Genomic DNA, 27,201 nt, shown 5'->3' with positions numbered 1-27,201 from the left:
TTAGTACAGACCCCCCAGGACAGGACCCCCCCTCCATTAGTATAGACCCCTCCTTCATTAGTACAGACCCCCCCAGGACAGACCCCTCCTTCATTAGTACAGACCCCCCCAGGAAAGACCCCCCTCTGTTAGTACAGACCCCCAGGACAGACCCCCTCAATTAGTACAGACCCCCCAGGACAGGACTCCCCCTCCATTAGTATAGACCCCCCCAGGACAGACCCCCCTCCATTAGTACAGACCCCCCAGGACAGACCCCCCTCCATTAGTACAGACCCCCCAGGACAGAACCCCCCTCCATTACTACAGACCCCCCAGGACAGACCCCCCTCCAATAGTACAGACCCCCCCAGGACAGAGCCCCCCCTCCATTACTACAGACCCCCCAGGACAGAGACCCCTCCATTAGTACAGACTCCCCAGGACAGACCACCCCTCCATTACTACAGACCCCCAGGACAGACCCCCCTCCAATAGTACAGACCCCCCCAGGGCAGGACCCCCCTCCATTAGTACAGACCCCCCTCCATTAGTACAGACCCCCCCAGGACAGAGCCCCCCCCTCCATTACTTCAGACCCCCCAGGACAGAGCCCCCCTCCATTACTACAGACCCCCCTCCAATAGTACAGACCCCCCCAGGACAGAGCCCCCCCCTCCATTACTACAGACCCCCAGGACAGAGCCCCCCTCTATTAGTACAGACCCCCCAGGACAGAGCCCCCCTCTATTAGTACAGACCCCCCAGGACAGAGCCCCCCTCCTCCATTAGTACAGACCTCCCCCCTCCATTAGGGTACAGTACATAAAAACACCCGGGCGGCAGCTAGAGAGGAGAGGACAGTGTGCAGCCGTGCCGCCCGGGTGGAGAACAGAAGAGTACACAGCAGGCAGCAGGAGTGAGAGACACAGAGAGGAGGAGAATGTGTCAGCACGGACCGCTCCGCTCCCCCCCCGCGCGACATCACTCACTGCACGGCTGGTCTCTCTCCACACAGAGACCAGCCGCTCTGCCTCCCTTCTTCGGCTGGCTGAAGGAGGGAGGGGCTTGAGCAGTGAATACAGCGGCGCTTTCTTCTGAGAACACCAGCGGAGAGGCGCCGCAGCAGGACACAAACAAGAGGAGGAGATGGAGGGAAGGGAGCACTCTGGCGCTTCAGCGCCCCCACCTCTCTGGCGCTGGGGTGCACTGCACCCCGTGCACCCCGTCTGGGATCGGCCCTGCAATAGACCCAAGGGGGTCTTTATTTGAGGTGAGCAGGCATTGCACACTGAGGGTGGTGGTGATTATCTGTCAGCACTTATTCATGTATTATTGTGCATTTGGGCTTTTTGTATATATCTTTTAAGATCACATTTTGTCACTTATTCACTGGAGTTTATTATTAAGCATATATTTGAAATGTAGTGCACTATTTTTTTTTTTTTTATTAATTTATATATGTGGTGCCAGAACACATTTTAAATAGCTGCAGCTGTTTTTCATTTATATAATTAGCAATATTTTTTAAGTGTGTAGTTTTTAATTCTTAGCAACGCTCTGGGAATCATATTTTAAACATTGCAATGTTGCTGTAGTTTGTACCATCTGCACTAAAAAAAAAAAAATCCCAACATTTTTCCAGTAGTTATTTTTTTGTTGGTACAATTTAATGAACATCCTTGATTCTTTACAATCGTAAGTCATAATAAACATTCCACCTTGGCTAAGCATGCTTATGTTCAATTACCACCATCTTTAACATACAAAACTTCTTTTATAATTGTCTGCTAGAACCTGTAATTCTGAACATATAGTTTCATAAATCCTCCCCTTCTGATCCAGTTTTGATAAACTCTGACTTGGACTTAGAAGTTAAAATAAACCTTTCCTGACAGAAATATGGAGGCTGATTTCTTACTGTGTAAATGCTTGTTTTCTGGTTGTAGTTCAGTACCTTGAGCCACTAATCCATAATTCCTGAGTTGCACACTTGTTTGATTTTAGTGAGTAATGACACCAGTAGGTATGCATAATAGTCAGGCAGCTAAAATTGTGGGACAAAACATAAACACTGGCAGACATTATTTTCTTCTAAGATAAGTTAACTTAAAGGGGTTGTAAACCTTTGTGGTTTTTCACCTCAATGCATTCTATGTATGCAGGTGAAAAACCTCTTACAGTGCAGCAGCCCCCCAGTGCCCCCGTTTTACTTACCTGAACCCACTTTTTCTTGTGCTGGGGATGAGCACACCAGCTCTAGCCGGTGTCTCCTGTCCTGATTGGCTAGATTGATAGCAGCGCAGCCATTGGCTCCCGCTGCTGACAATCAAAACCAATGAAGCAGGTGCCGGGTAGCGGGGCCGAGTCATACATTCGCCGAATGCTGGACTTGGGAGCTCACCCGCAAGGTAACCCCCTCGTGGAAGCGCTTCTCTGAGGGGGTTATCTGATGTGGGGAGGAGCCGCAAGAGCTGCCGGGGGACCCCAGAATAGCAGGTTCGGGGCCACTCTGTGCAAAATGAGCTGCACAGTAGAGGTAAGTATGATATGTTTGTTATTTTAAACAAAAAAACGAACCCTCACAATCACTTTAAGCCTTCACTTTAATGAAATAATCAATTCCAAATTATCTTTAGAAAATTACATGTGCTTGGTTGATCTGTTAAAAGAAAAAAACTACTAACCTATCCTCTAACATTAAGCCTAAAAATGAGCCTCTAAATGTAAAGCAGAACTAAACTTTATCTGAGCACCACAAACTGAACATGCTTTTTAATACATTTTTAATATTCAGTGCAAAGTCATCCATTAATCCATGTCTGCTTGCTTTATTCTGTTGAAAAATACTTTGCAAAGCATCCAGCTACCATTTAAAGCTGTGGCAATCTTGAGTAAAGGCAGATGATTTATGTTGCATTTATTTCCTGGAATCCATCTACCCTAAGCTCAGACATGCAATTAGGAGGGTATACTTGGCTGAAAAAGCCCCTCCTCACCTCCTGTAGTTGAAAAAAAAATGCTCATGAAGACTTCTGTAATGTATGTATGACATCATTTCGGCCTAGTTCAGTAACCAGGAAGCACCAGAAGAAAAGTAAAAAAGGAAAGGTGAAACCAAGAAAATATACTATATCTTCCTATCTCTATACTAATGCTGGTAGCATAATAATTAAAAATAGTTATTGTTGATTGAGAGAGTTTAGTTCTGCTTAAAGTCTCACACCTATACCTAACTCGTAACTTGATTCCAAACCTCTATTTCTAAATATCTAAACCTAATAATACCTTTAATTGTATTAATTGTAGCATAAAAACTGCTAACAGCATAGTGTCCACACAAACTGATAGATATGATGCTTTTGATGTAGGCATATTCCTTGGCAATTTCCTCCAGTTTAAAAAACTAGTAGATTTTCGGTCATGGAAAAAATGTTAGAAATGTGATGTTGTGCTTGGATAAAACTTTTATCTATCAGTGACAAGAAGCAATCCAAAATAAACTAATCTTGGAGCCTTGGCTTCCCAACTCCACCCTGGAGCTTGCAAAACAGAAAATACGTGGAGATACAAGTTTTGAAAATAATGCCAAATTGTTAAACTATAACCTAAAAAAGTCATAAGTAGAGCATGTTTGGCGGAGAAACGTAAAAATACACTTCCTTTGAATAGACATAAAGGACATCGGCCTAAGTGCACCGTGCTACTGATTTTAGGGTTAATAAAAAAAGTCAGTGAATTTTTGCAGTAAACTGGCAAAGCAAGACTTTACTAAGCTGCTTCTGTTTGTAGATGTCATTATAAATAGGCTTCCAAATGATTTACATGTACGAATAACAATGTAGAAAAAATTGTGGAAAATCGATTTAGGAGAAGTTGCTAAAGAACTTAAGAGAAGTTCCCTTCCTGGTTTCCTCCATAAAAAAATGGATAATGCCAGGTTTAGATTCATGCCAATTACTGGTTAAATTTAGACAAGCATTATAAGAAACTCTATACATTTTAACTACAAAACAAACTTTGTTGAGCTGTTCTTAACCTCATCATTATCAGGCAACTTAAATGTAGACATTGCCCAGAGCAGCGCTATAATTCGGCAACGCAAAAAAATAAAAAATCTATTTCCAATAAAGGAAATATTGAACTAGCATAATAAACATTTCATATATAGGCACCATTACATTTTTATAGTGGTTTATCTTAAACCCTAAAATTTTTATTGAAATGTTTTATAGCAGAGTAAAAAGCAATGAGTTTTAGCATACACACTTTATCTAGGAGCAGTTTATGGCTTTACCTCTCTTAAAGTCCAACTCCAACCAAAACTATTTTTATTTTTCAGTAGAGTGGGGAAGGTTTAGAGCTCCTTTTAGGGTTTTATTGCTGTTTTTTGTCCTTATTTGGAAGATTTACCCTCACTTCATGTCAGGACAGGATATGATGAGGAATCTCTCCAATGAGGACTCATTTTTTGCACAAAGAGGAAGGGGTAGAATGTCTGATAATAGTTATACTACTGTCAGTTCAAAAAAAAGCAAATGGCGCATGACAGGAGCTTCCCACTCATCAATCAATGAACAAGGAAAAGGGGGAAAGGCAGAGAAAATGAACAAGCTATATTAATATATATATATATATATATATATATATATATATATATATATATATATATATATATATATATGTATATATATGTATGTGTGTGTGTGTATATATGTATGTGTGTGTGTGTATATATATATATATATATATATATATATATATATATATATATATATATATATATATATATTAATTAATCTATAGATCCCTTGTTAACCTCTTTGTTAATAGAGTCCATAAAGTCTGTGTCCCGTTCCACAGAACACCAGCAGCTGCTGCTCATAAGAGTGAAATGACTTCTGAGAAAATAAAATGGAACAGCAGAGAGTGCCAGACTAAATGCAGTAGTATGAGCACTGTTTTTATTAAAGGCCATGGGTCCACAAGGTGGATGGTCAGGATGCTGCTGTGGCCACCAGCATGATCAGATGCTGCTGTAGGATGAGCCAAGTAAGGTCAAGAACCAGGCTGGTACACACAGCGGCACAGGAAGTAGAGGGGCGTGGTTACGCATTTCAAAGCCCTGCTTCTTCCTCAAACTGATGCAGCAGGGCTTTGAAATGTGTAACCACGCCCCTCTGCTTCCTGTTTCACCCACAGTGAAGTCACTTCTGGTCCAGTGCCACTGTGTGTTCCAGCCTGGTTCTTGACATTACCTTTGCTGATACAGTGCACATACTACTTCACTTAGTCTGGTTCTCTCTGCTATTTCATTATTTACTGTCAGTGCCTTCTTGGGTGACAGGCACTACCTTATTTAGTTGTACGGGTGTCACAGGGACAGAAAGTGAAGGAAACTCCTCCCCAGTGGGGTCACAGGGAGAAACAAAACCTGGCCTAAATGTTAACTCTATCCAAAGCGTACTGGCTAGAGGTTTAATTCCAGCGTAAAATAGAGTTTTTCTTCTAATGTTTTTCCTCTTAGCTCAATATGGTTCTTAAAATAATTACAAAAGGAATTCAAGAAGGATATGTCTCAGTGTTTATAAGGCCAGCTCTATAGTGGAATACTGTGATTCTGGAACAAAGTATTGCAGTAGGATACCTGCCATTAGTGGAGGGCTAATAATTGTGTTTTTAAACCAAACTTCCTTATTGGCATATGAGTGTGTGTCAGGATTGCAAAACCAGAATTGTTTTCGCATTCTCTTAAAAAGAGTCCTGAGATGAACCTGTCAGTAACATGCACATGAATTTTGCTGACCTGTGCACTTTCTATGCCATTCTTCTAATAAAAAAGAAGAGAAACAAAATACAAATATAAAAAGCAGGATATTGTTTCAAGTGAGGAGCTTTTGAAATCGTTAGATATTACCAGATAAAGAAGAGCACAGTTTAATGGAGAAGCACAATGTTGTTTTAAAATGCCTCCGGTTTGTACTTTTACTTTCCTAATGGGAGTGATGCTATTATGTGGTTCAGGACCTGACAACTTGTAAAAGATTTGTTCATACCCATCAGTGCCAATACATCATGCTACCTAACTTCATACAATGTTTGTTAAACAAAATGAGAAGGTTCCTACTGTAACGGCTTGCTGACATGGTGGGAACACACATAGTTACTCCTTGTGCAATTATTTGTTCTTATCTGGACTTACCAGTTTGATTCGTGGAGAACTGTTTTTTTTTCTGAGGCTGACTTATGGCAAGTCCTTATAGGTTTAAATGTGTGACTTTTTTTAAATGTTAACATAGTTGCCAACATTTGAAAATAATTCGTATGGAGACCCTAATGGGATTGAAAAGAAAAGTGCACCACGTGCTAAAGCACTTGTGGGTGTGGTCAAAATGTAAGCGTGGTCAATGAAGTAGGTGTTAAATTTTGGCTTGTAGTGTTTCACCTTTTCCCCTTTACTTTGCTGTAATTTAGATAAAATAGGGTCTGAGATATACTGAAGAAAAAGTGGGAGTAAAATAAGTCTCATCATTGGTGTCAGAGGCAGCAATTGTAACCCACAGCATTGGTGTCAGTAGTTGCAATAATAACCAACAGCACTGATGTCAGCGGTCACAATAACAACCCCCAGCATTGGTTTCAGTGGTCACGCTAACAACTCCCAGTATTTGTGTCAATGTCCACAAAATAACCCACAGCATTGGTATCAGTGGTAGCAATAATCAAAATATAAAAACATATTTGGGAGGCACACCCTAAAATGCGTTTAGATTCAAGATGGTGCTGCTATAAGACCAACAAACAGTACAAAACATATTACAGCGCACACATACAAGAATGACATTTCCTGCAAGGCTAGTTAAAAACACCTGAACATATTCCAAAAAATACGGGGGTTTGGTCACACTATATGGTCGGATTTTCCATTCTATTACTAGGGTAGGACCCATTTATTCTGGGTACTTTGTCGCAGTAAGTGGGCTTAGCACTATATGACCATAAAGTGTGACCAAACCCCCGTATTTTTTTGAATATGTTCAGGTGTTTTTAACTAGCCTTGCAGCATTGGTGTCAGTAGTAGCAATAATAACCCCCAACATTGGTGTCAGTGGCTGCAATAACAACCCGCGGCATTGGTGTCAGTGGGAAAGAAAATAAACCACAGTATTGGTGCCAGTGGGGGTTTCTTATTTTTTTCATGCACAATTGATGACACTATGGGGTTGATTTACTAAAGGCAAAAAAAACTGTGCAAAAACTGTGCACTTTGCAGAGGGCAGTTGCCCTCTGCAAGTGCAATTGCTCCAGAGCTTAGTACATGAGGTAAGGCTTCACTTTGCAAAGAGTACCCAATCCCCTGCAAGGAAAATTGAAAAAACTGCATTTTTGTTTGCACATGATTGGATGATAGAAGTCAGAAGAGCTTCTGCTCATTTACCAAGCTCTGGAGCAACTGCTCTTGAAGAGGGCAACTGCACTTTGCAAAGTGCACAGTCTTTTTCCCTTTAGTAAATCAACCCCTAATTGTACTTTAATCAGAAATTGTGATTCATGGTTTATAATTGAATTTTTCATTAATTACATTACTCTGTTAATACACAAATTGCACTTTATTTGTTTTAGCGCTGCACTTTATTTTTATATAGGATTTTATTGCTGTCTGTCTAATGAGGAAAGCAAGTGCTTTAGCTGATTAATAGTAAAAAAGTCACTCACATTCAGATTCACATTGATATATTCAAAGAAAGAGTGTTTCCTTCAGAACAGAAACAGGTAGGAGTCTGCAACAAAATCTGTTAAAAGTCTTGCAAAGTACAGTACATTGATCGTCTAGAGAGGATTGTTTTTCTGTACAAAAGTGGCGTTAGGCCTCGAACACACAGTACCAAAATCAGAAGGGAAAAGTCTGAAGACAAGCTGTCTCCGGATTTTTGGATCGTTAGTACGGTGCATTCGACAGACGATTTGACTTTTACATCAGACAAAAGCTGGATGTGCAGGCTATAAAACTTTTGTCTGATGTAAACTCGTCTGATTTTCGGATGGTCAGTACAGAAATCCGTCACACAAAAATCGAAAGTACAAACACGCATGCTCGGAATCAAGGAAGGACTGGGAAGAGTTTGGTCTTGTAAACTACTGTTCGTAATCTAGAATTAACATTCATGACGCGGCAATTGATGAAATGTCAAAATTCTCATCTTCTTTAACCACTTGCTTAAACTTAAAGCGGGGTTCCACTCAAATTTTTAACTTACCCCCTTCAGTTAATTGTATAGATGCTCAAATGCCGCATGAAACATTTTTTTATTGCTGTAATTACCATTATATTGTACTTTACTGTGGCACTTCCTGTCTCTCCTCCCATGGGAGTAGGCGTGTTTATTGCCTTTCCCCGGTGCCGCACTGTCTCCTGGGAGCTTAGTGTCAGGCCTCCCAAGATTCAGTGCGGAAACAATGATCATGCGTGTGAACAAGCTGTGAATGAACAGCATTCACCGCATCCAGGAAATCAATGCTTGTGGGCTTCACATGCCCACAAGCAAGATGGAAACAGCCAGCATCACATTTTTAAGTTATTCTTCAGTACGAAAACAGACAGAGGGAGAAATATTACACCCAAACTGTGAGTATTATTTTGGAGTTAGCAAAGTGTCTCAATGACCGAAAAAAAAAAAAAAAAATATTGGTCGCCGGACTCCTGCTTTAAACCCCCTTCCTAACCAGACCAATTTTCAGCTTTCGGTGCTCTCACATTTTGAATGACAATTACTCAGTTATGCAACACTGTACCTATATGAAATTTTTGTCCTTTTTTTCACACAAATAGAGCTTTCTTTTGGTGGTATTTAATCACCTCTGTTTTTTTTATTTTTTGCACTAGAAAAGAAAAAAGACTGGAAATTTGGTAAAAAAATGCATTTTTCTTTGTTTCCATTATAAAATTTTGCAAATTATTATTTTTTCTTCATAAATTTTGGCCAAAATTTATATTGCTACATATCTTTTATAAAAATAACCCAAATCAGTGTATATTATTTGGTCTTTGTGAAAGTTATAGAGTCCACAAGCTATGGTGCCAATCTCTGAAAATTGATCACACCTGAAGTACTGACGGCCTCATTGTAGTAACAGAATCAGGCTCTTAGGCTGGCCACCATAGACGCATGGGCTGAATATACAGGGACAGGGTGCATGATGAATGGTAACAGAATGGGAACAACTCCCAGGATCAAGCAGACGCCACTCAGTATCTAGGGATTCCGCTAAAAGCTAACACTAAATCTGTAAAATCCCAGAGTGGCACTTTAATCTTCAGATGCAGCCGTCCACCGTGACAGCCCAGCGTGGATAGTCAGTTATTGCTCATCCTGGGAGTTGTTCCCATTCTGTTACCATTCATCATGCACTGTGTCCCTGTATATTCAGCCAATGCGTCTATGGTGGCCAGCCTAAGAGCCCGATTCTGTTACTACAATCCCCCATGTCTGCCGTGGGGGAAATTGATTGGGTCCTGTCGTTTGTTGGTCCCGTTCAAGTGGACCACTCCTCCTGAAGAAGCGGTCTGTTACTGCGAAACCAGTTGAGGATTTTTATGTATACCCCTCTTCAACAGAAACTCTACGGGGGAACCCGTCAGTAGCTTGTTAACTGTGGTGTATACAACTTGCTTTTTAACAAAATACACTGTTATATATATATATATATATATATATATATATATATATATATATATATATATATTTTTTTTTTTATATATATATATATATATATATATGTATATATATATGGTATGCATTAAACTTTATTTTTATGATTAATTAATTGTTATCCATTATCAAGTGCCGAGATAATAATTAAATTCTCTAGGCGTGGACGTGCGTGGGTCAGCGTCAGCAACTGCCCACGCACCTCCATTCCTCCAACCTTTCAATCTCAATTTGGATGATGGTACGTTTACTTGATGTATATTGGTTTTCAATTTGAGGCTATACTCACCAATTGCCTTTTACACAAAGTTGTCCATTTATACAATATTTCTAACACATAGCATGTACATACCAAAAATTACACCCCAAAAGAGATTCTCCTACTCCTCCCGAGTATGGCGATACCACATGTGTGAGACTTTTACACAGCCTGGCCACATAGAGAGGCCCAACAGGCAGGGAGCACAATCAGGTGTTCTAGTGGCATAAATGTCAAATCTAATTTGACTACATATTACACTTTTGTGAGGCACTCTAGTGGCATGGATGTGGCATGGATGAGAACTGATGTGGCATGGATGAGCATGAATGGGGATGGATAAGCCGTGGATGGGGATGGCTGAGTATGGATGGGGTGACTGAGCATGAATGAGTATGGCTGGGTACGGCTGAGTATGGCTGGGTACGCCCGGTACGGCCGCTTACGGCTGAGTATGGCTGAGTACAGCTGGGTACAGCTGAGTACGGCTGGGTTTGGCTCAGTATGGATGGGGGTGGATGGGATGGCTGAGCATGGATGGATGGATGAGTATTGCTGAGTATGGATGGATGGATGGCTGGCTGAGGATGGATGGATGGCTGGCTGAGGATGGATGGATGGATGGCTGGCTGAGCTTTGTTGGATGGTTAGCTGGCTGAGGATGGATGGCTGGCTGAGTATGGATGGGTGGATGGCTGGAGTGGGCACAAATCAGCGCTGTGGGCACTACACATTCAGTTAACAGCACTGCAGCACCTGATCTCTCCGCTCTCCGCTCACACTGTACCAATTAGTACAGAGAGGGGAGAGAGGAACCGGACATGACGCCGGTTTGTTTACAAGTGATCGCTCCGTCATTTGACAGAGCGATCACGTGGTAAACGGCCACTGTCAGGATGTTCCCAGGTGCGCTCCCCAAGGCGCGCGGGAGCGCTATTCTGGGAGGACATCAATGTACGCCCTCCCAGGGTTTTCAAGCCGTGCTGTAGCCGTCATTCGACTATGGCGTGGTCGTTGAGTGGTTAATGGGATAATAATGAAGCTGCTTTGCTGGTGATACTGATGTAGTTATGCCAAATATATTTTAAAAGGCATTTGTTTTGTACAATCTGAAAATCGCGAATCAATGTTTACCAAGGGGCCCAAAGGGTGGCGCTTGAGAAATGAACTTCCTCTTTATACTCTCATAGTGCATCACTACGTTCGTCTTTGTCAAACGACAATTTGTGGATAGTTAGTATGCTAGACAAAATCCTGCACACGCCCTTTTGACAAAAATCAGACGCTCGGTCGTCCAACAATCAGACCCTGTGTACGAGGCTTTTCTCTTTATATGTTAGAATTCTAGTGGTATATGAAGAAATTCCTCATGAAGGAAGCAGAATTGAAAGTGACTGAAATGTTGCTTTATTAAATAGCCTTCACTTACATTCTGTGTAGCGTGGCAAAATGCATGTTGTGGAAAGTCAAGGTTTAAGTCGGTATGTGTAATATACTGTATATTATTCACCATAATTTATGCTCAGAAGTGCCCTTTTTTTCATAAATTGTAGAGTCCATAACCAGTCACTGATGTCAAAGTGCTTCAACCCAAATTATCATGTATCTCTGTTGAGGCAATCTGTTACATTATGGCTCTGTAATATACTAATAATAATAATGAACACAGGACATTTTTTGACGCTACTGTTAAGGGTGTCTGGTGTTTTTTTTGTTCTGCCTCTAAACACCCCTGCATGTTAGCCTATGGAATTGATTTACTAAAACTGGAGACTGCAAAATCTGTTTCTGCTCTGCATACAAACCAATCAGCTTCCAGCTTGTCAAAGCTTAACTGAACAAACTAAAGTTGGAAGCTGATTGGCTACCATGCACAGCCGACACCAGATTTTTCACTCTTAGGTTTTAGTAAATCAAACCCAATGTGTCCATTCACACATAAGTGTTTAGAGGAGTTTAGAGGCAGAAAACAAACAGTGCCAGTGCATCCCGGAGCAGCAGCATTTTGGCAGAAAAAAACACTTGATGCATGTTAACTCATCTAAATGTGCATTAATTAATTTCAGTAACCAAAAAAAATTACTATGAATTGATGCCTAATTACTTTGACACGCCTAAATGTGCCTAAAGGTGTTACACATGTTTACAAGTGTCAAATTTTTTTTCTGCCTAAACACTGCTGCCAGGAGGAAAGGCATCTAGGAGAGAGTGAAAACCTTCAGTGTGTATTATCCCTAATATATTATGAGTATTGAGTTATAAATACTAGTATAAACATAGGTAGAATTATTTTCAACCGCACATTTTGGAGTTCTGCTTTGAAGGTTACAAAAAGGACACCTAATTTAATATGCCATAGGTCCTATTCTTCCTTTGCTTTATATCTTATTAGTCAAGTACAGCGTTTGCGCTATTTATTGCCAAAATGCCACAAATTATGTATTTCCATGACTAAAGCATTTAAACATATAGCAACTGTCAAATGTGTAAAAAGCCATTATCAACATATTTCCTAGCTCCAATGCATTTTTATTGGTGGCGTGTCTAATAAGAAATGAAAAGCAAGACTATGGTATTTTTGTGGTTTAAATGGTTTATTATTGTTTAAAAAAAATACTTGAAATAATACCACAAGCAAAAGTTTGTGATTTTTTTTGCCCTTGAAGGTTAGGCTGTTTTTCTACTTTTTGACCTTAGCTTTAGATCTGAAAATTGTAATTGTGTTACTAGGGTTCTTTTAATGTAATATTTTCCCCCTTTTTCTGTTATGCTGATCTTTATATTCCTGTTGTCTTTTTCAATAGCAAACTGCTCTCCGCCTTGTCAGAATGGTGGAATGTGCTTACGCCCACATCTCTGTGTGTGCAAACCTGGTACCAAAGGTAAAGTCTGTGAAGAAAGAGCAACCCAAGGCACATCTTCCAGAACAGGAGACCAAGGTGCAGGTGCTCCAGCCCCACCTATACGTCCAATTCCTCAACAAGCTGCTCTGCAGCCCATACCAAGGAAAGTACAGTTCTCTCCAGAACATAGCCAAGGTGGACAAGTTACACTGGCACTTAAACAAAAGCCGCACATTATCTTGTCACAACCACAGTAAGTATAAATGAGAAATGCATACCCTTTCTTTTTGACAAACAAGACTTAAAATCTGCAAAAACCTATAATTTACCTTTTTACTTGATGGAAAGCAGTGTTACTTACAGGGTAATACAACCTCACCAGGCTCCATTCCTTTCATCTGTTTTGCCCTTTTACAAGGCTTAATTGTAGAGACATACACCCTCTAGTCTACAATAAAATACCGTATATACTCGAGTATAGGCCGACCTGAATATAAGCCGAGGCACCTAATTTTACCACAAAAAACTGGGAAAACATATTGACTTGAGTATAAGCCTAGGGTGGAAAATGCAGCAACTACTGGGTAAACTGTGCCCATCTGCAGCCTCACTGTGCCCATCTGCAGCCTCACTGTGCCCATTTACAGCCTCATTGTGCCCATCTGCAGCCTCCTTGTGCCTATCTGCAGCCTCACTGTGCCAATCTGCAGCCTCACTGTGCCCATCTGCAGCCTCACTGTGCCCATCTGCAGCCTCACTGTGCCCATCTGCAGCCTCACTGTGCCCATATGCAGCCTCACTGTGCACATCTGCAGCCTCATTGTGCCCATCTGCAGCCTCATTGTGCCCATCTGCAGCCTCACTGTGCCCATTTGCAGCCTTACTGTGCCCATCTGCAGCCTCATTGTGCCAATCTGCAGCTGTACCTTTAATAACTAAAACATGATAGTTTCCCAGCATTGTATCAGTGTTCCGTCTATCACAGACGAGGAGGAGGCGGGGCTTTGTTACAATGGACGGTAGCCGAACAGACTGCATGACACAGAGGGAGACACCCGCTGTTTTAGTTATCAAAGGTACAGCTGCAGATGGGCACAGTGAGGCTGCACCCTCACTCAAGCATAAGCCGAGGAGGGATTTTTAAACCTAAAAAATGTGCTGAAAAACTTGGCTTATATTCGAACATATACAGTAATTGATGAATTATCTACTGAAATGACTGGGAGAATGAATCAAGATACAGTAGTGCAGCTTGCCTTCTGCTTGAATTATATTATGGGACAATGATATGATGGCTAATTGGATGCCAGTGGCCTTTCACTGACTGGTAATCTCCCTTCAGTATTAAACAAAATTATTTTTGTGAATTTTCAGTATTGGGTTTTAAATAATAATTACCTCTTGTTAGATTCTAAACGTTACATTTTTCATCATTGTGTAATTTTCCAGCCATAAACACTCCAGATGTATTTTGTCTGTTTATCCTTGACCTTGAATGCAGGATAAAGGCAAGGCACAGTTTCTTTGTCCAGTACAAAGAATGATACATGTCAGATAGCACAATTTCTTGTATCCTAGTTTCATTAGATCGCCTTAGCGATGTCCTTTTACAAAGTCTCCCTGCTAATATTGCTGACACTGCTACATCAACTGGCACAGGTCTTGGCTCTACTGCTGCATTCTTTGTAATGTCAAATAAATTCAGAAATCAAGAGAATGCATTATGACTAGGTCAGATTGGTGGAGCTAACAACTCAGGTGTATACTTCATTGATGGAATCTACAATATATACAACGTACTATATGCTATTATAAACCTGTGGCCGATTCAACCTGTCAACATTTACCCAGAGAACTGTAGATCAATCATGGGTGGACTAAGGGCTTGTTTACCCCAAATGCTTTTTAATCGCATCTTGAACGCATGCACAATACAATGTTTTCCAATCAGCCTTATTCACAGCTGTATGTTCAGTTCCAGGGCTTTAAAACAAAAGGACAACAGCATGCATTTTTTTTGCACCAAAATGTTTGTAAAAGCGTGTAAATATACTGGAATGTACATAAATGTGAGAGGGACCCTCAGCACTCTGATTTTTCAAGTGTAAAAACACATGTGGAATTCCAATTTTAAAAAAACACATCTGGAAACATACACTGAACGCAGGAATTTTAAAAAAACACATCTGGAAACATACACTGAACGCAGGAATTGTGGTGTAAACTAGTTCCAATGCTTTACCATTTATGTTTGAGAGTTTGCAGCAGTATAAATCCACATTTGTCTTTGCATGTACCTGAAATATCTGCATTTTACATTTTTAATGTTCTGGCTTGCAGGAAATAATTATGTTGGCAGAGAATGTAGTATGACATTTAATTATATTAAAATATAATAGAATGTATCTGTGGGTCATTATGACATTACATGATTAATGCTGTTCATCTCCATAGCATATGATGGTACGCATGACTTTCATGTAGAATAAGATTCTATAAGATTTATAATCTTCAGAAAAATATAGTTTATATTTGCTTATATTTCCAGAAATGCTGAAATAACAGCATATACTTTATGATCCGACTAGTTATTATTCAACTAACTTTGAGATCTAGGACATTCTCCTCTTAGCTTTTCTTCAAAAGACCCCAGTGTTTGAGCTTTGATAACACTTTGCTTAGTTTTCTAATGTTCACAAAATCTTCCAAAGTTTATTGTTTCTATGCCAAAATACTAACTCACTAGATGTGGTAGGGGGTGGGTTTCACCTAAAGTGGTATTAATCTCTTGCAAAATTGCTGACAGGTAAGGTTTTTATGACAGAAGAGACTCTATTGATCTCTTCTGTCATAAATGCCACCCCCTGCCTGTCAGCTGTCATGTACACTGATGTGTGCTTGCGCATGTGTACATTTACAGCACCCACTCTGTGCCGTGGCGATGCAACTCCTGTGCGTATGCGTGGGAGTGACTTCATTGTAGCCCGACCAGTCAAGCAGCTGAACAGATGGAACCCAGAAGGAAGACCAGGCAAAGATGGAAGCGCCTGGGACTAGCAGGTGTGGTAATAGTGCATGATTGAGGGACACATTATTACGGGTAAGTCTGCCATAATGTGCTAAAGTTTGGCACAAACCTTCAGGGGACTGGGTTATTTAAAAAAAAAAGTTTTTACCTTCTTTTACCTTCTTTAAATAAAAATTGCTCCTTGGATAAGTATGTACCTTCTATAATTTAAAGTGGAACTTCACTCTCTCAATTAAGTTTGACTATTTTTTTAATCCTTATGCTGCTAGTATTAGTAAATAGGAAAGCATATCATATTTACTTTTAACTTTTTTTTTTTTTTTTTTTTACATTTTTGCAGTTACTTCCTGGTTTCCAGGCCTAGGCAAATGATGTCATACACCCCAGGAGTCTTCAGGAGGGGAAGAGGGGTTTTCTCAGCTAAGCACACCCTCCTGCCTGCATGCCTGAGCTGAGGTTAGATGGATTCCAGGAAGTAAATGCTACATGATACATCTGCCCTTACTCAAGATGGTCATGACCAGAAATGCTGGGGGTGTTTTCTTAACAAAATAAAGCTTGGAGACATGGATGGAAGGTTGAATTTGCTTTGAATATTATAAATGAACTAAAAAGTGTTTTTGGTGTGTGAGGCTCAGATCAGATGCAGTGTCGTTCCGCTTTAAGAAAGTGACTCTCTCTTTCAGATAGAAAATATAATTAAAAAAAAAGAATGTGGCTAAGCATTGGGAATGTGGGGCAGCTGTAGAATATTTACTTGGAAAAGTACAAAGAAATTGAAGCTTATAATTTTGATTTTCTTTTACTTACAATTTTGATGATACCAGTAAACAGGACAGATAGACAGGGTGAAATGAGGGCAGAGTTAGCAATAAAAAGCTAAAAGATGTTCTAATCAATCTTCACTCTGTCCAAAACTAAAAAAAAAGTTTTGCCTTTAGTTATACTTTAAACTATGTTGGATAGTTTAAGCTGGTGATACATGGATCGAAATTTGACCAGTTCAGCAGAAACCACCCGAATTTCGATCCATCTATGGCCAACTAACATCTCATAAATCGGCTTGTTGGAAGATGTTTCTTCAATCAGCGCATGCAGTCAATCATATGCAGCGCTGATCAGTGTATTCTGAGGATGGAGGAGTCCCATTGTCAGAATACAATAGAACTGTGGTGAGGATTCCTGCTTCCATCCCTAATGTGTGGATAGGGGAATTGGTTAATTATGTGTGGCCAGCTCTAGTGAAAATCTGCTGCTTTTTGATCACATTGCACAAAAAGGAAATCCATTTTCACATTTGCTTATTAGTTCAAAAAACATTTGTCCTGCTGTGAAGGAAATCAATTCTTACTTTTCATGGAGATTGCATTATGTTTTTGGACAGTAGATGGCATTCTTTAGTCTGTGCTTGATTATCTCAGTACGAAGTACAGACACACATAATATTCAGAGCTTGCAAAATATGTCAATGCATGTGAGTGACTAATATGTGATTTGGAAAACATTTTTTTTTTTTTTTTTGTCAGTAGCATTAAAAATCCATTTGCCCTTTTAACCTGAGTCAGCTTCATATTCAGGTAACTGAAACATTGTTTAAAATGTGAAGAAGGCATGTACCATGCGATGTGCCTAGCAGTATACAGTAGATTTGATTCTTCTACAGACACATGTGCTCATCTAAGGACGCATTTACACCTGGGAATGCACCAGCAGTCCTAATACATGCCCAGTGGGAGTTCCCATGATTCTGCATCCAGGGCCTCACATGTGATCGCTGCATGAGAAATTATATGGGACTAGGCATGATTAGCTGCAGGAGCCAGCAGCCTCCCATTGCTTTCAGTGGGGCTGCCTCTCATAGCTAGTCATGGGAACCCCACTGGGGTTCTTGCATGTGATCTGACTCAAGGCCGCCGATAGACTATTTTGTGCCCTTGACAAGAGCTACTTGCCCCCCCCCCCGCCTCCTCCAAAAAAACAACCTTTTTTTAAGAACACAGGTCACTACACTGTGGGTGAGCAGGGACTTAGGTAGAAATACACCTGCATCTGTGGTGTCACTGGAAAAAAGAATGTCCCTCCATCCCATCCTTTGTGTCACTGAAAGAAAAAAATTCCCTGCATTGGTGGTTCAAAATGCCCCTTTGTCCATGTTGTCACTAGAAGAAAAAAATTGTCCCTGCATCCATCATATGTGACGTGCACCAATAAATTTAAGGGGGTGCTAGGAATCTGGAAGTGGGCTACAGGTGGGATGAATATGACAGGGGGTAGGGTGGTAGGAAGCTGGCAGTGGTGTATGGGGGGGGGGGTGAAGATGACAGGCAGTGGGGTGGTAGGAAGCTGGCAGTGGAGTACAGGGCATGAGAATGACAGGGGGGTAGGATGGTAGGAAGCTGGCAATAAGGTACAAGGGGGATGAAGATGACAGGAGGTGGGGTGGTAGGAAGCTGGCAGTGGGGTATGGGGGGTGAGGATGACAGGCGGTGGGGTGCTATGAAGCTGGCGGTGGGGTACAGGGGGTGAAGATGACGGGGGTGGTGGTAGGAAGCTGGCAGTGGGGTACGGGGGGGTTAATATGACAGGCGGTGGGGTGGTAGGAAGCTGGCAGTGAGGTACAGGGGGGTGAAGATGACAGGCAGTGGTATGAAGCTGGCAATAGGGTACAGGCAATAGGGTACAGGGGGTGAAGATGACAGGGGGTGGGGTGGTAGGAATCTGGCAGTGGAGTACAGGGTGGTGAAGATGACAGGGGGTGGGGTGGTAGGAAGCTGGCAGTGGGTTTTTTTAGGACATCTTTAAGGAAAATTTCTTTAATACTCCTGGCAGATTGTCTTTAATAATGAAAGCTTGGATTTTTTCCTATATATTTCTAGTTAAAGTGTTTATTACAACATTAACTGTAAGTGTGCCTGCAGTAAGTCAGGTGAATGGCCCGTACACACAATCTGAAAATCAGACGACAGATTGTCCGTTTTTTTGCATGCTAGTCACATATCAAAAATGGAGAGTATACTAAAGTTACGATAATTCTCGTAGGACAGAATAAAAAATCGGAAGTGATGTCATGTGTTGTAGTGTATTTGTATTGGGTTTTCGGATGACAACTGTACTGATTAAACAAAAATCGTACAATCTGGTATCATACAAGAAAGATTTTTGTGCTTGTCCCATCGGATAATATCGGATGAACTGTCGTGATCGCTCTCGAAAGCTCTGTGCTAACGATCCGATTATCGTACGATCGCGTCGAAAATGATATTTTTTATCTGATTTTTGGATCTTGTGTACGGGCCATAAGGTGGCAGTAAGGAAGAAATGTGAGGGTAGGAAATGGTCAACTCACCGTTGCTACACTTTCATGTATTTCAGAATCTTATCTTTTAGGGAACCTTGATTTTGTTGTGTATCATGGCCTGGGTAATCCTATACTTGGTTTCTGTGATGCTTATTGTATTGGTCTTCCAGGCTTTTCTAATTGTCTGTTTAGAGGTTGTAGTAACTTGTAGTGGTAATTTGAATTAGTCAGACATGAGATTTGGGGGAGTGTATTTTGAAGGGCTGATGGTGGTAAGGAAGAGCGTGGACAAGAATTGAAACACTTCTTGCCAAAAGCTATTAGCAATTGGGCAGGACCACAACACATGCCCAGCTCTCCACATCCCCGAGAGCAAGTTGGGTAATTTGTGACCAAGTACCAATGAGTTAGGATCTTATAGTTCATTTTCAGCGCTACAATGGTTTTTGAGGCAGATTTTGTCGACATCCAAATCTCATTCTGATCATCAGCAATCATCAGTAGTGATCATCAATAGTGACTCCCCAGTCCTTTGTCCATAGGGTCATATATTTTGGGGAGTGCGAAGTAGGCATATGGATCAGCTGTGAATATAAACATGAGATAAGTTCTACAGCATGTGGGTCTTTACTGCACATGTATTCTTCTGTGTCATTGCTGTTACCTGCGTTCATCTATGAGGAACAATGCAGGTAACTGCACATAGTGTGAATGTGCCCTTAAAGGTGGTGGAGGTTGTCAATCAATGGGGTTGATTTACTAAAAGCAAATAGACTGTGCACTTTGCAAAATGCAGTTGCACTCTGCAAGTGCAGTTGCTTCAGAGCTTAGTAAATGAGCAGAAGCTCTGCTGATTTCCATCATCCAATCATGTGTAAGCAAAAATGCTGTTTTTTTAATTTCCCTTGCATGTGATTGGGTACTCTTTGCAACATGAAGCCTTACCTCAATTACTAAGCTCTGGAGCAACTGCACTTGCAGAGGGCAACTTCACTTTTTAAAGTGCAGTCTTTTTGCCTTTAGTAAACCCCAATGTATCCCACCTGAGATTTTGGTCAGCCTAGAATTGGAATTATGTGGGAGAGACAAAGGCCAGATAGAAGGAGGAATTCTTTAGAAATGAGTGTAAAGGTACATAAGGAGAAAAAAGACCCAAGGGACTTTGACCCTGTAACACACAGCAAGTGAGTATTGTATGATCAGATTAAATACTTGTATGCACTCAGCTGCTGGGACTTTTTTTTTAATATACATCTTTTTTAAGGTAAATATCTTTAATACCCCTGACAGTATTGTGGAAGTTTGTTCTGCTTTGCATCTGCAGGTTCATTTGTCTGTAGGCATGCCTTTGAGCGTATTCTCCAGGATTTATAGGAATTGAAAACAGGTTTTTTTTTTTTTTTAGTCCTTTCAGTTTATTGCAATGCCAGCTTGTCAGATTTGGACATACACAAAATAAATAAATTGGTTATTCAGTTGAGAGAAAAAAATAACATCTTGCAAATAAGAGATTATTTGCAAACATTATGTCAGTGATAATCAGTGGATAGTAACTGTATGCTTATCACACTACCAAATATTATTATGCTACTCTGCATGGAGCAAATTTATATAGAAATAATGGACTGCTGATTGGACACAGAGGCAAGATTAAAATAAACAAGCATGTAAAATGTGTGGCAGGTATCCAGCAATTAATATAATCACACAAAATAGCTTAACGCCTAAAATTTACAGTAACCATAGAAGGTTGTTTAGTATTGCACTATTTAAACCCATTTTTTGACTCTACAATGCAAATGGACATATACAGTATCTCACAAAAGTGAGTACACCCTCACATTTTTGTAAATATTTTATTATATCTTTTCATGTAACAAAACTGAAGAAATGACACTTTGCTACAATGTAAAGTAGTGAGTGTACAGCTTGTATAACAGTGTAAATTTGCTTCCCCCTCAAAATAGCTCAACACACAGCCATTAATGTCTAAACCACTGGCAACAAAAGTGAGTACATCCCCTAAGTGAAAATGTCCAAATTGGGCCCAAAGTGTCAATATTTTGTGTGGCCACCATTATTTTCCAGCACTGCCTTAACCCTCTTGGGCATGGAGTTCACCAGAGCTTCACAGGTTTCCACTGGAGTCCTCTTCCACTCCTCCATGATGACATCACGGAGCTGGTGGATGTTAGAGACCTTGCGCTCCTCCACATTCCCTTTGCGGATGCCTCACAGATGCTCAGAAGGGTTTAGGTCTAGAGACATGCTTGACCAGTCCATCACCTTTACCCTCAGCTTTTAACTTGAAACTTTATGTTTAACTTGAAACTTTATGTGTTTCCTTTGGAAAAATTTTTTTTTTTGTTCTTTCTTTCAATAAAAATACAATTATAAAAAAAAAGAAGAGGCTTCCTTCTGGGAAGACAGCCATGCAGACCAATTTGATGCAGCGTGCAGCATATGGTCTGAGCACTGACAGGCTAACCCCCCCCACCCCTTTAACCTCTGCAGCAATGCTGGCAGCACTCATGCATCTATTTCCCAAAGACAACCTCTGGATATGATGCCGAGTACGTGCATGTAACTTCTTTAGTCGACCATAGCGAGGCATGTTCTGGGTGGAACCTGTCCTATTAAACAGCTGTATGGTCTTGGCCACCATGCTGCAGCTCAGTTTCAGGGTCTTGGCAATCTTCTTATAGCCTAGGCCATTTTTATGTAGAGCAACAATTCTTTTTTTCAGATCCTCAGAGAGTTCTTTGCCATGAGGTTCCATGTTGAACTTCCAGTGACCAGTATGAGAGAGTCAGAGGGATAACACCAAATTTAACACACCTGCTCCCTATTCACACCTGAGACCTTGTAACACTAACGAGTCACATGACAGTGGGGAGGGAAAATGGCTAATTGGGCCCAATTTGGAAATTTTCACTTAGGGGTGTACTCACTTTTGTTGCCAGCGGTTTTGATATTAATGGCTGTATGTTGAGTTATTTTGAGAGGACAGCAAATTTACATTGTTATACAAGCTGTACACTCACTACTTTACATTGTAGCAAAGTTTAATTTCTTCATGAAAAGATATAATAAACTATTTAATGTGAAAATATGAGGAGTGTACTCACTTTTGTGAGATACTGTATCTTAGTTAAATATAGTTACATAGTTAGATGAAAAAAAGACACAAGTTTATCCAGTTCAACTAATAGAAAAAAAAAAATAGAAAACCTCTATATACACTATCCTAAACCCACAGCTGATCCAGAGGATGGGGAAAAACACCCTATAAAGCATTATCTAGTTTACTCCAGCAGGAGACAAAAATTCCTTCCTGATCCCAGAGCAAGCAACCGGATATTCCCTGGATCAGAAATCCATGGTGTTAATATACAGTTTGTTTTCTGCATTTAGGAATGCATCTGGGTCTTTTTTAAAACAATCGAGTGAGCTGGCCAGAACTAGTTCTTGAGGGAGTCTATTGCATATTTTCACAGCTCTTACTGTGAAGATGGCTTTCCATATGTGGAGGAAAATACCTTTTTCTCCAGATGCGAAAAGTGTGTCTATGGAGCACCTATGTGTTTATACAAGGCAATAAATCCCCCCCCCCCCTTAATCTCCTCTTCTCAAGAGAGAATAAACTCAGTTCCTCTAATCTTTCATCATAGCTGAGTTCCTCCATCCCCCTTATCAGTTTAGTCAGCCTTCTCTTCACTTTCTCCAGTTCCCCGATATCCTTTTTGTGAATTGGTGCCCAATACTGAATTGCATAGTCTAGATGAGGTCTTACTAATGATTTGTACAAGGGCAAAATGATGTCTCCCTTTCTGGAGTCTATACTTCTTTAAATACAAGAATGTATTTTGTTGCTTTAGAAACCGCAGCTTTGCATTGCATGCTATTATTAAGCTTATGATCTACCAAAACCCTCAGATCCTTCTCCACGATGGAATCTCTCAGTTGTACTCCCTCTAGTATGTATGATGCATACATATTCTTAGCTCCCAAGTGCATAACTTTACATTTATCCACATTAAACCTCATTTGCCATAGTTGCCCAATTGAACAGTGCATTGAGGTCAGCTTGTAAATTGGAGACATCCTGTCAGGACGTTATTCCACTGCATAGTTCGGTGTCATCTGCAAAGACTGAAATGGTACTTTTAATCCCAGAACCTATTTTATTTATAAATATATTAACAAGTAAGGATCTCAACACTGAACCTTGGGGTACACCACTGATAAGCTTTCAGACCATTCAGAGTAAGAATCATTAATCACTACTCTCTGAATTCTGTCTTTTAGCCAGTTTTCTATCCATATTCAATATTTTTTTTTTTTTTTTTAAACTCTCAAGTCTCAACTCTTACTGACTAACTGGTCTGTAGTTACTTGATAAAGACTTTGATCCCTATTATCGGCATCACATGTCGTATTACTACTGGATTGGCGCAAGGCCATTTAAGAGTGTCTAAAAATTAGAAACAATGGCTTTGGAATAACAATTCTTTGAGGACATGTGGTTCTTTTGGGGCAATACTATACCCATTGTGGACTTTCAGTACGTCTTGATTTATTGAGTAAAAAACTTGCTTACAAAGTTCAAATGTAAAAATGAAGGATATAGCATCAAGAGCATTCCGTTCATTACAGGAAGCAGCTGGGTTCTCTCACAACCTCCCCTGCATTCCGCTCATTGGACGTGATGTCACTGGGGTGCCGAAGTCTGCTACTGACACGTTTCGCCCCTCCCACAGGGTGTTTTAAAGATATAGACTCTCGCAACACAGCTTAATAAAAAGCCATGCGCGGACTCACATGACCATAATGTCATTTCCTCTGGGTGTACTTAGCCTCAAGGTACACCCAAACGAGAATACTTTCTCTTTCCGCTCAAAAACAAAATAACATGCTCTTTAGAGCCATGGACATGCGCGGACTGAACCCGGTCACATGAACATGCCCTCATTTCCTTTTGTGTGTACTCGGCCTCAAATACACCCAAAATGGGAATACTTCCTCATTGCAAAAAAACTTCTTAAAATAAAGTTAAAATCCTCTGACAGGTACCATTAACAGGAATAGTTTAAAAATGACATACAATTTGCTTCTAACCAGAATATTCTTGACCAAAAAATAATCAAAAATAATGAAAATAAAAATAAAAATAACCTGAGTCCAATCTCGATCAAGCGATGTGCAGGAGAACAGCATCTCTCTCTCGCTCTTCATAGACTTTAGAGAGCCATCGGCTTCCACTGCTGTCAATCAGAGTGAGGAGGCAGCAGGGGACGGGGCCGAAACTCGTTCTGTGAGTCAATGGGCACACAGAGTGTGGCTTGGCAATGAGCCTGCACAATTTCTCCCATAACAAGCAGCTTGCTTTTGTGGGCATTTGGCTGGGGGTAGGTGTCAGGAGTGCCGGTGGTGGAACCCAGAAGAGGAGGATTGGGGCTGCCCTCTGCAAAATCATTGCACAATGCAGGTAAGTATAATATGTTTGTTAGAAAAAATATATAACTTTGCAATCACTTTTTTTGTGCTGTGTTCTGTTGGATGGATTTCCCTTCACTTTCTGTCCCAGAGACACAACAGGCAGTGAACTGAAATATCTCCAAAGTTGGGGGAAATCACCTCTTAGACAGTTGTTACCACAACAGATGTCTCCACTTAAAGATTTCCTACTGTGGTGACAACTGTAAAATGTTGGATTTCCTTTTTTTGTTAATGTTACATTGGTAACCAGCAGAAAAACGCCTATAATTTTTGCACCCAGTGGGAGATTTATTGTATGTAAAAAACAAATTCCTTTTATGCATTTCCCCACGCAGTCACCTAATTAAGTCACATTTACCAATAATCGACCATCATTTGAATTTTTCATTGCTCAATGAAAATGAGGGTCACACTAACAATAGTCATGTTTATAATGATGCCAGTGTTATTTTCCTTGGCAGTGATTACTTACATTGAATTGGCAAATTGTTGATTTTATTAATGATCAGCACACTGGAATAAATTCCATTATATAAACCCACATTTGATACACACTGAAAAGTAGAATTTTTACTGAAACCCTCTACTGTTGCTGTAAATCCTGCAAATGACAGAAAGAGTGGCAGGGGATTTCCAGAAAATATAGTCAAAATTGATTGTGTTTGTAAATCCTTGCATGTTCACATAAGCAAATGCGTTATGACTTGACAACATATAATATACAGTAAACCCTTTAGGGGAAGTACACATGGTTTTAAGATAAGGTTGCCTAGGGCCTAAGCACAAATGTAAACCAGTAACTTCTACTGTGATATTATACTGCTCAGTATGTAATATCCCCAATTGTAAAATCTTTAGATCTTTTTTTTTTTTACTTTGTTCCTTTGGCACTATTAAATGCTGAAATGCTTTACACATTTCTCCAGTACTGCCTAACACATGTTTTGTCAGCTTGTGCTATGAACAGAAGCCACCCTATATAATACAAAAAAGGTAGAAAAGGGTGTCCATTAATTATTTAAAGTGACACTATCATTAAATTTAAAAAAATCTAATGTACCTGCAAACTACAGTATCTCACAATAGTGAGTGCACCCCTCACATTTTTGTAAATATTTTATTACATCTTTTCATATAACAACACTGAAGAAATTATACTTTGCTGCAATGTAAATTAGTGAGTGTACAGCTTGTATAACAGTGTAAATTTGTTTTCCCCTCAAAATAACTCAACACACAGCCATTAATGTCTAAACTGCTGGCAACAAAAGTAAGTACACCCATAAGTGAAAATGTCCAAATTGGGCCCAATTAGCCATTTTCCCTCCCTAGGTTTAATGTGACTCGTTAGTGTTAGAAGGACTCAGGTGTGAATGGGGAGCAGGTGTGTTAAATTTGGTGTTACCCCACTTTTTACAGGAGACATAAGTGACATGGACACCAGCAGGAGAAAGCAATTAGAGCTGCTCACAAGATCACACTTTCCTAAGAGTCAGTTTCCCTCTGGACTTCAGATGAAGACTTCTATTGAATGAAGCAGCATGATAGAGTTGGTGTAATGAGAGCTATCAGATGGACAGCACAGTGTCTAAGTGGTTAGAACTTCTGCCTAGCAGCACTAGGGTTGTCAGTTCCAATCCCAACCACGGTGCTACCTGCCTGGAGTTTGCATACTCTCCCTGTGCCCATGTGCGGGTACTCAGCACTCACTTGCTTGCAGAACTCAGCTGGATCACTGTGAAGATCTGACAGCTCTCAGTCAGATTTTTTAGCATTGGCCCATTACAGGCAGGAACCCGAGGCCCCTTGTGTGTGGTAAAAAGAACAGTGTCCAGTTTGTATCACTCCTGTGGCTACCGCTCCCAGCACCACCTTTTCAGGCACTGCCAACCCACCTGGCTGCAGCTGCCCCTTTCACTAGCCCTCCAGGCTAATGTCTCCCCACAGTTCTCCAGACTGACACTCACCAGCCCACCTGGCTGACTCTCAGGAGATCTCCTGGCAGTGTTGACCTGCTCCTGCTGGCCTCTCTCCTTGCTCCTGTGCCTACAAGAAGGGCTTTTTCCGTGTGTTTTTGATAGAATCCTTCCAGCAATCGAGCCCCGACCCAGGGTCACCCCCTCCCAGACTAGGGGGCATCCCCAAAGGCCACCAACAGCCTCCTTAGCACTCCATCCCCATCTTCCAGCCGACTGTTCCTGCAGGCATTACACATGCCTATTTATGAGGTGGCCTGCCCCCTTCCAGCCCTTTACTGAGGTCCTCATAAATATTCCAAGCAGCTCCTCCTAGCCTCCACCCACTATGTCCAAAACATTCTCCAATGTCCCAGAAAAAAAGGGGGAGGTACCAGAGAGGCTGCCAGGATGAGTCATCCAGCCCTAAGTCACTGAACTCTGACCCAGATTTACAGCTCAGACTTAACCCTGCGCTAAAATAAATGTACCTACACTAACAATCTACGCTACCAACTAGCACACACTAGTAGGTGCTACACTGTAATAAAAAAATATATTGAACTCCAGAGGATTTGTTAATATCTACTTTCAGTGCAGTTATTTCAATTTTGCCAGAAAATGAACTGT

At 40.7% G+C, this 27,201-nt stretch overlaps 1 protein-coding gene across 2 annotated transcripts in view; it reads left to right on the top strand.

Annotated features, from left to right (window-relative positions):
• Window positions 1-27,201, top strand: part of LTBP1 (latent transforming growth factor beta binding protein 1) — a 548,083-nt gene that overhangs the window by 96,933 nt on the left and 423,949 nt on the right. For both annotated transcript variants that reach the window (XM_073627728.1, XM_073627727.1), the window contains exon 3: window positions 12,753-13,044. In XM_073627728.1, the coding sequence (XP_073483829.1) occupies window positions 12,753-13,044 (292 nt within the window). The remainder of the gene's footprint in view (window positions 1-12,752; window positions 13,045-27,201) is intronic.

This window comes from Aquarana catesbeiana, linkage group LG04, assembly GCF_042186555.1.
Source record: "Aquarana catesbeiana isolate 2022-GZ linkage group LG04, ASM4218655v1, whole genome shotgun sequence".
Taxonomy (NCBI): domain Eukaryota; kingdom Metazoa; phylum Chordata; class Amphibia; order Anura; family Ranidae; genus Aquarana; species Aquarana catesbeiana.
Note: the sequence above shows the minus strand (reverse complement) of the source record. Positions and strands in the feature narration are given on the sequence as shown.